Source organism: Equus asinus, chromosome 6 (assembly GCF_041296235.1).
Source record: "Equus asinus isolate D_3611 breed Donkey chromosome 6, EquAss-T2T_v2, whole genome shotgun sequence".
In the NCBI taxonomy this organism is placed as follows: Eukaryota; Metazoa; Chordata; class Mammalia; order Perissodactyla; family Equidae; genus Equus; species Equus asinus.
The window spans coordinates 69,457,883-69,470,499 of NC_091795.1; the positions used below are offsets into that span (position 1 = coordinate 69,457,883).

The 12,617-nt window shown below is 41.0% G+C and overlaps 1 protein-coding gene across 4 annotated transcripts in view; it reads left to right on the top strand.

The window, feature by feature from the left end:
• THUMPD2 (THUMP domain containing 2) overlaps positions 1 to 9,570 on the top strand; it is a 43,549-nt gene extending 33,979 nt beyond the window's left edge. For 3 of the 4 annotated variants that reach the window (XM_014832938.3, XM_070512184.1, XM_070512185.1), the window contains exons 9-10: positions 2,607 to 2,715; positions 8,804 to 9,570. In XM_014832938.3, the coding sequence (XP_014688424.1) occupies positions 2,607 to 2,715; positions 8,804 to 9,185 (491 nt within the window). In that variant the 3' untranslated portion in view covers positions 9,186 to 9,570. Of the gene's footprint in view, positions 1 to 1,958; positions 1,974 to 2,606; positions 2,716 to 8,803 lie in introns of those variants that run through there. The other variant, XM_044772289.2, reaches the window with a different exon arrangement.
• Positions 9,571 to 12,617: the final 3,047 nt, after the last annotated feature.

A 12,617-nucleotide genomic window follows, 5' to 3' on the forward strand; every position in this document is an offset into this window, starting at 1 on the left:
ATTTAAGAGATGAATCACCTGAGGAATGGAGAAAGCGAAGGCAGAGTGGCTGGTCGTGAGGCCTAAATCAACTTAAATATACAATAATTTTAAACCACTATAGGGATTATTACAGTTACATGGCAGAGTGTGAATGTTATTAACCTGACAATGGAAAGAATGTTCAAACAGCAGAAAATACAAGGAAAGAAAATAGGAAGAAGGGTGTGCCCAATTTTATCAAAGTCCTCGATTTACTTAGTCTTTTGTCTAAATATATGCATAAAGAAGTATCCGGAAGGCCCTTAAAACCTATTGGAAGAAAATATCTTAGGGCCAGTATCCTGAGTTTTAAGCAATTCTCACCCATTTTTCTCCTGGAAGGAGGGAGAAATAGGCCAGCTCTTTTCAGACACACAAGTGTTTTAAAATTTTTCATGTTCTTGAATCATCCTGCAGAGATGTAAAAAAGAGATGATTCTTACTTGTTTGTTTTGAGCTACATTTCTATTTCAGAATTTTATCTCCTTGGTTGCAAGCAAACTCTTTGTTTACAGGCAGCTCAAAGCATTTAATAATTTAGAAGATTTTGCTGTGTAGTGAACTTACGGGTCAGGTGCTCTTGGCTTTAGGAGTTTCTGCGTTAGAAACTCTGGAGATGGGGCCAAGAATCGGTGTTTTACCAAGCCTTTCAGTTATTTCTGATACACACTAAATAGTAGGTTTGGGGGGTCAGGGAGGGCTGAGAATTTGCATTTGTAGTTCCCAGGTGATACTGATGCTGCTGGACTGGGGACCACACTTTGAGAACCGCTGCTAGAGGAAAGGAGGGTAAAGAGGCCCACCTGGAAGTAGTTGCCCTGCCTGGCTTTTGAGGAGCCGTGAGGAAGAAATGCTGTGTTCTCCAGGGCTTGTTTGAAGGATTCTGGCCCACTGGTCACCGCCTGGCCATCCTCTCCCTATACACATCAGAGAGGACAGTGCAAATAATAACCCCAACAATAGCTAGCAGTTAGTCAGTGCTCACTAGGTGCCAGGCACTGTTCTAAATGCTTTCCATAAATTACCTTACTGGTTATCTTCTGAGATAGATCCTCTTAATCTCATTTTACAGATAAGGAAATGAAGCAAGAACTTCTGAAAGTTCCACCGCTAGTAAGTGGCAGAGCCAAATGCAAGCTGTTTGACACAGAGCCTGCTCTCAGCCACATCAACAAAAGCTTAGATTATTCTATTGGAAGATGATGCTGTTCCGTTCTAGAACTCTTCTGAAAATTTATCTGGGTGAAGTCTACTCCTTCAACTTCTAAAATGATTTAAAGCAGTTTAGCAACTACAGCGTAGGAAAGTTGCAAATAAAAATAGACACTGGCCAGAAGAAGAAGAAAAATGTTACCAAACCTGTTGGACAGCTAATTTGTGTGTGTGTGTGTGTGTGTGTGTGTGTGTATGAAGGCAAAAGACAGACTTGAGCTCCAACTCGAGTAAATTACACATAGTTCATCATGTGTGAAACATTTGATAACCAGGATTGCCTTCCTTGTCTGTTCATTATCTTCAGTAGTTTTGCAAAAAGTATAGTTATGGTATTCAAATAGATGTGTCCTATATCAACGCCCTAAAATTAAGTTCGTGAAGTTAAAACGTGACTTGGAAAAAAAGAATTCCTGCCTAGCTCTAAAAGAATATCCTGTTACTTTTTTTTCTAACCTTCTCTTCCTTCTACAAATTTCAAGTGAAGGTTAGCACTAGAAGAGATCTAGCAAGTGTTCATTAGACTTTCCCAGATAACAGGACTTATGTTTTGTTTTTAAATTTCCTGCCAACAAAAATTTATCTAGTATTTAGAATAGTAAAGATTATTTAAATTTTATTGCGTTTCTACAGAATTAGATGCTATTCAAAATCAAAATTGGGACACCTTCTACTTTGTGAATATCCAACTTAATTGAGATGAATGACGGGTGGAAGAAAAATAGGTAGAAAGTGACAGTGTGCTCAGAAAATGTAAAAGTGAAGATGGGAGTATTATCTTATAATCTGATTTCTGAGAATGTAAAGATAAGAAAGAAATTTAGATTTAATAATCGAACACTGTATTTAATTTTTTTTAGTGATAATCATTTTGTTGATGATTGATTGATTAACCTTTTCTCTAGTCCTGGGACTTCAGTAGATATTCTCAACCTTTTGGGCCCCCTTTAAAAATACAGTGAAAACGATGAAACAAATAGATCGACACATGCACCATTCGTGTATAACTCTGAATAGGGAAATGAAAGTTATTCTGATTGGGTTAAAGATTTTTCTAGACAACTTAATATATTTCTTCTTGGATCTGGCAACTATCTGTTCATGTAATATGTTTAGAGGATTGAATTTTCTGGTTACTTTAAAATTCTGCTTAATTTTTGTCATATTTTATCATACCTGAAAAGCTAATTTTCAAAGAACAAAATACGATAACTGTATCATTTATCTTTAGTGATTCCCAGAGCCTTTCAGGATCTTGTAATTCCTTAGAAATTTAATATGCAAAAATAATCCTGTGTACTTCAGTTTTCTCATATTTTGGTTGTAAATATTTGAACTTTCTGTAATAGGATTCTCTGATTTCTCTATTTCAGAATTGCCGTTGCCTTCAGAAAGTGTCGATATTATTATTTCTGACATTCCATTTGGGAAAAAGTTTAAGTTAGGAAAAGACATCAAAAGCATTCTACAAGAAATGGAAAGGTAAGTTGTTGAATTTATTTCCATAATTTTTTTAGCTATTGGGCGTTTAACCAAAATATATCATAGCTTTTCAGTTAAGATTAGATTGCATTTTAGTAATTTCCCGGAATTTTTTTGGCTTAATTTTCTAAGGTTTCAAATCAGAAGTTCATAATTGAAATAGTTAATCCATATCATCTTACACTCTTAAATTTTATTCAGAAAAAATACTAGCTTTTCATTTTGCCTGAAATTTGAATGTATGAAATAGTGACCTATATTTCAGTCGCTGAGCTGGGTAATTTACATATTTACTTCTAATCCTCACAAAACCCTGCCTCCTACATGTCAGTCCCCAACACTTTGCAGATAAGAAACTGGGACCCAGAAAGATTAACTTTTTCAAGATCCTGCAGCTGCCAAACAAGAGCACAGAATTCACATAAGGAACGCTCAGTAACACAGATGGACGTCTTCATTATTGACTGTGAAATGAAAATGCAGAAGTGTTTTCATATTATGACTTTCTTAGGTCGACCTCAGGGAATATAATTCAGTGAAAGTATTTCTTTGAGAGGTTCAGTGAGGCCTGGATCTGTATTTTTGTGATCATTTAAGTTGATAAAGGAGAGAACTTAGAATAACGTAGAGGAATAATGGGGATGAATAAGAGGTCAATTCATATTAAATTGTCTCAGCTGGGCATTTGATAGAGCAGGACAACATAAATGTTCAACAGCCTGGATATAAATAGTGTGCCAGCAAATGAAAAAGTGAGCCATGTGCTTTGGATGGGGAAAATTCAGTGTCACTGCTGACATGCTGTAAGGAAAATTAGAGATTGACATGAAGCCTAAGCTTCACTAGGAGCCGCCTCACCTCCATCTGGCGAGCTCAGTCCTCCAGGCTTCTTTATGGGTTATCTTATTTCTAAGCAGCTGCCCCTGTTACACAGTGACGTAACTCTTGGTGTGTTACCTGGATCTCTCTTTCTGGGCAGCATCTGTAATTCAGATGTTCCCTGAGTTCCTGTACTCCCTCCTGCCTGACAACACATTCCCCTCAAGCAGATTTTACAACCCTGACTTCATATTAAGATCATTGTAGGAGCTTTCAAGAAACACCGATGCCTGTTCTCCACCCCTCCCCTCCGAGGCTCTGATTTAATTGGTCTGGGGTAGAACCTGGGCGTCAGCATCTCTTAACTGCTCCCAAGGTGATTCCGTTGTGCAGCCAGGGTTAATAAGCACAGCCTTTGCACCTAGCGAGGTAATTTGCCAGCTCTACACATGGTGAGATACTAATTGTGTGAGCAGTGACTTACACTTAAGCTGGAACTTGCCAGAGATAATGGCTCACCCTAACTGACGATCTAACGCTGCGTATTTGAGACATCACCACAGTCAGTGGAGGGCAGTATTGTGATTAGACAGCCCTTCCAGCGCTAGCCTGACTTTCTCTAGGCTGGTTTTGCTTTTTGTTCTAGGTAATTGAAAATGAGGCAGTAATAGATATGACTGCCCTTACATTGTGGCAGTAAATTTACATGTTTACCTGAGAATCAGGAAGATAGTCAAGATTTCCTACATAATTCAAAGTGCCTCAGTAGGATCAATTGAAAGTGTACGTATTTGGACATAAGGAGCTTCTCCTGTGACCAAGCTTCTTTGCCACCTGCCCGCAGCCTTTATGGTGTGACTCGTGACTTGTCATGGTTTGGGGTTTTCTGCAGGCGTTGTAGCATAATTCAGCACTGCAGAGTGCAGGCTTCAGAGCCAGAGCACCTGGCTGCTAGTCTGGGTTCTGTTCCCTAGCAGTTCTTCAGTCAGAGGCCAATCGCCTAACCACTCTGTGCCTCCTCTTTAAATAACAGTAGCTACCTCATAGCATTGTTCTGAAGAGTCAGTGGATTTAAAGCTCTGTGAACAGTGCTCGGCCTCTAGAAAGTGCTCAGGAACTGTTAGCTCTTACCTGGTGTTTGAGTGTCAACTTCAGATCCTTTTGGGAAGTGGGTGGGATATATATATATATAAATATATCTATGTACGAATAACTTTTCTGCTGATAGTTTATGAATAAAGACTGTACATAGAAAATGGAAGGAAGGGGAATTGTGTTAATAAAAATAAGAGAAAATACAAGAGGTCAGTCAACCTGTTCTTAACAGGCAATGAAAATAGTTGGTCCTGTATGTCATACAGAACTGGATTCTTCAAGAAAGAATATGCAGTCAGAATTAAAGATTGTCAGACACATGATTGCTCTGGTGGCACGAGCTGGGCACTCTCAGCTCAATTATTGCCTCCTTTAATTTATTTCAGCAATAACCATGTCACATGGACAGAGCATTGTGAGGAATTCAGAGAAGTATAATATTTGAGCTTTGCTCTCAAATATAACCATGTAAAACATGTGAGCAAAATTAGAAATTCAGCCTGCTCAGTTTGAAGGAAGAGTCACTGCGTGCCCAAGAGGCTTGAGATGGATTCATGGAAGAAGCAAGATTTCAGTGAAATTTAGGAATTTGAAAGGAGTAAAAAAGGAGACCACACCCTGTTTTATACAGACATTCAATAAGTTTTTCTTAAGTAAACACTTCAAAAGGCACATTCAAGGAACATGGATACACCAGACTGCTTGGAACAGAGATTGGTCGTAGAAGGTTAAGGCCTGATGTGTTCCAAGGCCGAATGACTTGTAACTCTTTGTATCACCTAGCCCTTGTCTTGCAGGTTTACTTGCAGAAGAGAATCTCTTTTACGTTAATTGATACAGAGCTTCCCCAACTTACTGACCACAGAATTTTTTTTTTTTACAAAAAGTAATATCTCATACTACACTAGTATTCAGAGGAATACAATTTGGGAAATGTTTTTTTTATAATTGCTCAGTAGCTCTCTTAGTAAGAAATTATGTGTATATGAACATGGAAAGATGCCTAGAAAGACATTTATCAAAAATATTCACCTCTGAATAGCAGGATTCCAAGTGATTTTTACTTTCTTATTTTCTCCATCATTTACGATTTGCAATAAGTAAATTGGTAAATGTCCTGCTATGCATCGTTTCGTATACATATATACGAATAGATGTTTTTAATTTTACATAAATAAGATCATCCTTAATTTATTGTACTGTAACCTGCTTTTTTCACTCGGCGATATGTCCTGAATCTCCTTTCTGATAAGTTGTTATGATGTGCATTATAGTTTTCAGTAGTCGCCAGGGTATTACGTTCTGTGTGTATACCATTGTGTAACCAGTACCTATGGAGGAGCATTTAGATAATTCCAAGTTTTTCATTTTAATAAAGAACAATGCTCCGAGCATCAGTTTTCAAACTTACTATATGACCAGGTTACTTAAAACCACCATGCCTCAGTTTCTTCATCTGCAAAATGGTGATGCCAACAGGACATACTTGAAAGGATAATTCTGAGGATTATATGGTATGTAATAGAAAGCATTTAAAACAGTGCCTGGCATATAATAAGTGCTCGAAAAATATTAGTGTCATCACCATTGTTGTCACTATCATTCTACTACTTCTACTGTTATGTCTTCTTAGGGTAATTTCCTGCAAGTGAGATTGCTGGGTCAAAGGTTATGCACATTTCATATTTTCGATATGTTATTGCTAAACTACTGTCTCAAAAAAGTTACATCAATTCCGTCTCAGGAGTGCTCATTTTCTCACAGTCTTGCCATCCTGAGTATGACAGTCTTTTTGTTTTTAATAGGGTAGGTAAAAAGTTATATCTCATTTATTATTTTGTGTATGTTTTCTTTTATATGTTTAGAGATATTTCTTGTTTCTGTCCGATGGTACACAGCCACATCTGTCCTCATCCCAAACCCTCCTTTCTCAGTGGAAGAGGTTTCTCTCCTCTCGCCAGGATTTATGCTCTGAGTTCCTACCTCCTCAAAGATCGTACTCTGCCCCTTCTCCTTCTTATCTTCAAACTATGCATCTCCTGGTTCTTTCCAGATTCAGTCTTCCTTCCCCAGACACTTTTGGAGGTCTTCGTATAACACACACTGTACTAGGCACTGGAGATAGAGTTGTGACTAGGACAAGACCCCTGCCCGTGTGGGGCTTGCATTCCAGCCTGGGAAGACAGATGGTTAATACATAAACAGGATGGTTTCAGATCATGAGTGATACCATGAAAGAAATCCAACAGGATATTTGGCTAGAGAGTGACTGAGAGAGACGCAGTGGCTGCCTTAGATAGTCAGGGAAGGCCTCTCCAAGGAGATGGTGTTTGAACTCTGGGATGTGAGTGAGGAGAAGGCACTCAGAGGATGAGTGTTAAGCGCAGAGTGAACAGCAAGGCCGGCCGTCAAAGACAAGGAGCAGCTTGCTGAGTTCCAGCAGCTGAGGGAGGGTCAGTGTGTTCAGACCATAGTGAGCAAAGGGGAGCAAGCAGGCAGCGCATTGCGAAAGGTGGGTGACTCAGGTCACGGAGGAGTTTATATTTATTTGAAGTCTAACGGAAGAGAGGAATTTACATTTGTCTCCTAGGTGGAAAGTGGGAAGGGAGAGTGGGAGGAGCGACGGAATGGAAAGGAGACCTGTCGGGAGATGTCGAGATGGTGCTGGCAGGATATGAGGATGGAATGAAGTGATGTAGTTTGGAGACAGACTTGTCTAGATTTGCTGCTTGTTTCAATGAGGGGAAGCTACTCAACATCCTGACATCTTCGCTGGGCGTTGGGGAGAACTCTTGGTCCTCTAGGTCTCGTCCTGTTTCCTTACCTGTACAACCGAAATTCTTCAAAGAATAGTCTACACTTGACATCTCTGCTTCCTACCTTCCAGTCCCCCCTCAATTCGAGCAGACCAGCATTTGCTGCTCCCTTAACTAAGATTGCTGTCCCCAGGTTCACTAATGACTTCTTATCATCTTAATCACTTGTTCGTCCTGTAGCATTTGACACTGTTGAGACGATGCGCTTCTTGAAACTATTCCTTTGGCTTCCATGACGTCACTGTTGTCCAGATTTTCTCTCAGGATGTGTTTCATGGGCTCCTCCTCCTCCGTCCTTCCTTAAGTGTTAAGTCTCTGTTCCTTGGCCCTTTTTCTCTTCTCACTCCATGCTGCCACCGCAGATGATCTCATCCACCATTATGGCTCTGTCTACCATTTACTATTGAAAACTCTGAAATCTCTACCTCACGCCTGGTCTTTCTCGTTACCTCCAGGCTGTGTATCCAGCTGTCTGTTGGAATCCACACTGCTGTGTTCCTTAGGCACCTCCGCACGTTCCAAACAGAACTCTTTTCCTCCCACCACCCTCTGATTCACCCTGGTGCTGAAGTACTTTCAGTGCCTCCCCCTCTTCTCGTCTTCCTGTTTGCTGCTTTCTCTGCTCCAGCTCCCTCCCTTGCTCCAGCCCCTAGCTCCCACTTGGCCTGGCTCACTCATGCTTGTCCTTAATGCACACGGTAGGTGATCTCATCCTCCAGGGATTTTCTCCACTGCCTTGTGCCTGGCTTTGGGACCCCCCCTAATGTGTTCCCACGGCGCTTGCCACACTCTTTAACTCTTTACTTTCCTCTCTCTCCCACTGTTCAGTAATCTCTTTAGCACTCGGAGGACAGTATGTCGTTTGTCACCTTTTCCACGTGGGTGCTGTACAGACTTTGGTCAAATGATTAAGTAAATGAATTCAACAAGCTGACATTTCAAGGTTTCCCTTCATTTTCTCATCTTTCCTTCTGCCATTCTTTTGTTCATATCTTCGCTCCTTCCTGGTGACTTTCTTCTGCCATCAGCCTACTGCCGTTAATATATGCTGATCCTTTAGGATTCTTCCGTTTGCCTTTTCCTGTGTACAATCATTAAAATGTGACTACAAATTATTTTGAGGCTTGCCTTTTAAGTAGAGTAAAAATAGATAATTACAGCAGATTTGTACTAGTGATTCCATAATTACTATAATAAATATGCATTATGGAAGATACCACCTAATTATCAAAATCCTTGTATTTAAATAGACAAAATTAAATTTCTAATTAAAAACACCAAATATTTTAAATAAAGTGGGATTGTTTGTTGTCCAAAAAGAAAGAAATACTCATACCAATTATCATTTTTTGTCACAGAGTGCTTCACGTTGGCGGGACCGTTGTGCTCTTGCTCAGCGAAGATCACCACAGGCGCCTTAAAGACTGTGAAGAGAGCAGCAGCCCTTCGAGATCCCAGGGCAGCCACACAGGTGAACCAGGAAGTGAAAAGTGTTTGAATCCTGAAGAAAAACCTGGCATGTCAGAGACAGCGTCATCTTCATTCGAAGCCAGTCACCAGGGATGCTTAGACCAAATGCCACCGTTTGGTTCTTTAGTGCCAGTAGAATGCTACAGCATTAGCCTTGGAAAAACAGGTGCATGCATCTGTAAATATAAGAAGTCACACTCCTCTGGACTAGCGCAAGCTTGCCACCATAGGCCAGGTTCAAGTCCTCGTGCGTCAGCTGGACGGCAATAGAAGCTGGTTGTCTCAAGCATCTTGATCGTGCCACAGAGTTCCAGTAAACAGAGTCCACTGAAGGCTGGAGTTGGGACAAAGGCTCTCAGTCAGAGTTTCTGGTTTAGACTCTAAAGGGCTTCATGTTTCTGACAAAGAACAATGAATCAATACTTAAAGTTCTCTTCAACTTTGTATTCTGTCAAAATGTAAAAAGTTCTGCTCTGCCTGCACTGTTTCTGAGCAGAAGCTTCAATTTCAAAACAGATGTTCTCAGAGGTTCGCATAAAGTGAATTGTAATCATCACAACGTGGGTATCACTATTTTAACTATCAGCTTTTCAAAATGTAGAAACTTTTATATGTTACTTCTTTGGATATTAAACTTGACTTTTTGAACCTGTAATTTTCTCCTCCATTGGAAAGAAATTACTTTTTATTTGCAGTACATTTTGTGCATCCCACATTATGCAAAACAACAATGGGAATAACAACAATATAAATTAAGCCAGTATCCTCCAACATGATGGAAAATAAAGTTTGCTTTTTTCTAAAAGCTTTAATGAATTTTCACTCAGGCTTATTTAAATTAAATGCATTCCTTGTGTTCACTGCTTGAGAAGAAGCAACAGGAAGTTGAAGAAAATACGATTTCATTTTTTTCAGTAGCCTAATGTAGTGGCTTAGCTTTTGGCTACTTTAGTACGATTTGAACAATCTTTCCATGTTTGGGAAATTTCTCACCTTGTGAATCCCACCTCTCTGAAGTAGAAGCAGAAAACTTGTTTTCTAGCTAGGGTGTGGCATGTACCCAAGGCCCAGTATCAAGGTCCACTGGTCAGAGTGGGGCTAGTGGGGCACAGGTGATAAGTGGAATTTTTACCTGAGAGCACCTCACAGTAAGCCCGGTGGGACCTGGGCCTACTACATCGTCAAACAACAAATATTTACTGGGTACCTACTATCTGCCAAGGCACTGTTCTCGGCCCATGAAGCACATCAGCGAACCAAACAAAGATCCCTAACCCTTAGAACTTAAACGCTCTAGTGGAGGAGACAGATAAGAAATAGTAGACATAATAAGTAATTGATGAGTTAGGAGGTGATAAGTGTTGGGGGGTAAGGCAGCATACAATGATGGGGAGTACAGGAGGATGGGGGGCGGGTCTCCCTGAGAATGTGAAATTTGAGCAGATATTTAAAGGACATCGAATAGTGTTCCAGACAGATGGAAGAGCCAGTTGCAAAGGCCCTGAGGCAAGAGAGTGCCTGATGTGTTTGAGAGCAGAGAGGCAGATGTGGCTGGAGTAGAGTGAGCGAGGGGGAGAATGAGAGGTTAAAGAGTGGCAGGTTAGATCATACAGGCCTTGATGACTAATGTGAGGACTTTGACTTTCAAAACCCCTAGAGAGTTTTGAACAGGTGGCAGTTCTAACATTTTACAGAATCACTGTGACTGCTGTATTGTGAATCCATTATAGGGAGGCAAAGGTGGAAGTAGAGAGAGCAGTTGGGAGATTTTGCAGTTATCTAGGCAAGAGAAAATGGTAGCTTGTCCCAGGGCAGTAGCAGTAGAGGAGGTAAGAGGCAGCTGGATTCTGGATATACTTTTAAAGTAGAACCAGCAGGATCTGCTGATGTCTTTGATGAATGGTGTGATAACGGAGAGGAGGCAGGAATGACTACAAAATTTTTGGCCAAGCACTTGGAACAGTGGAGTTTCCGTCAACTGATGGGGAAAGGCTGCAGGAGGGGCAGGTGGGGTGGGAGATAGCAGAAGTTCAGTTTTAGACTTGCTAATTTTGAAATGTGCAGTATACATCCAAGAGCTGTTGAGCAGGCAATTGAATATGAGTCTACAGTTGAAGAAGAAGGCGTGCTCTGGAGATAGAAATTTGGGAATTTTCAGCATGTAGGTGCCATGAAACTGTGATCCTTTGGGATCACCAAAGGACTGAATGTAGGAGAGAAAGAAAGAGGAGCAGGACTGAGCCCTGGCTTCCTCAACACTGAGAGGTCAGGAGAAGAAGAGGAATCCTCAAGGGAGACTGAGAAGGAGCTAACAGGGAGGCAGGAGGAAACCCTCAAGTGGTCTGCCGGAAGGCAGATGAACAAAGGGTATGGAGGAGGGAGGAGTGGGCAACTGTTAAATGCTGCTGACCGGCCAAGTGAGATAAAGACTGGAGATTGAGTTTTGGCCTTGGCCATGAGGTCATCAGTGACCCTGCTAATGGAGTTTTGGTGGGGTGGAGAAGGAGCAAAACCAGACTGGACTAGGCTAAAGAGAAAACAGGAAACGAGCTGGAGGTAGTGAGTATAGACAACTCTTTGAACTAGTTTTGCTGAAAAGGGAGCAAAAAATGGAGGTAGTAGGTTGGTAGGGGATGTGGAATTGAGACAACGAATTTTTTTTAAGATAGGAGAAGTAGCAGCATGTTTTTTATGTTGAAGAGAATGTTCCAGGAAAGGCAAAAAACGGTTGAGGTGTAGGGAAAAGGGGATAAATGCTGGACCAGTGTCCTTGAATGAGGGGATGGAATGCAGTCCACACGTGGAGGACTTAGCTTTAGATAAGAGCATGAAGAATTTCTCCATGGTTACGAGTGGGAAGGCAGCAAACAAGCATTTCTGCAATAACATGATAAATGTGCCCCTGGAAATTGTGTCATTCTCAAATTCATGCACTAAAAATAACACAATTTATGGAAAAATTAGGTTTGGGGCAGATCATTCCAAACCTATCCAACTTTGCAACCCATGCACTAACAAAAACAACATAGTTCAAAAAGTGTATTCCTAATAAATAAATACATCAGTAAGTTAAGGATTTCACCTTTCCAGAAAAAGGGCAAAGACAGCTTGATAGAATTTGGTAGAAGGAAGGGTAGAAGCTACTGAGTTACACAACAAGGACTTGCAAGACAGAACCTGCGGTCAAACTGGACCCAAGGAGAAGGTGCAGTGACTGGACATCCTGTGAAGAGCCTGATTCTCCTGCAGCTTGCTCAGTCCGCTCATTCCATTGGTGTCCTTCACATTCAGCTGCTCTTATCTAGTGGCACAAAATATTAATGTGCTGGAGGGGAAAGAAATCACTTACAAACCGACCTGATTTCCACATTATAGTGACATCATCCCCCTACTTAGCCATATTTGAGTGAATGCCCATTACAGAAACATGCATTGTCGGAGAACAGACTGTAAGTGGGAGCAGATGCTGGAAGGTGGGCGGATGTGGTGATGGTAGACTGTGCAAGTTGTCTTCTGATTGCTTCAGTTTTCTCAGTGAAAAACTATGTGGTAATCTCCCCAGTTCCTGAGTCGATAGTTGGAATAGCTACCCTCAGCAATTGCAGAATCCCCACAATGGCTTTCAGACCCATGGAGTAGGGGTGTTTATGACTGGAGGGCCAAGGTCACATACTCCTTAGGTTCCCCCTTCCTACCAAAATG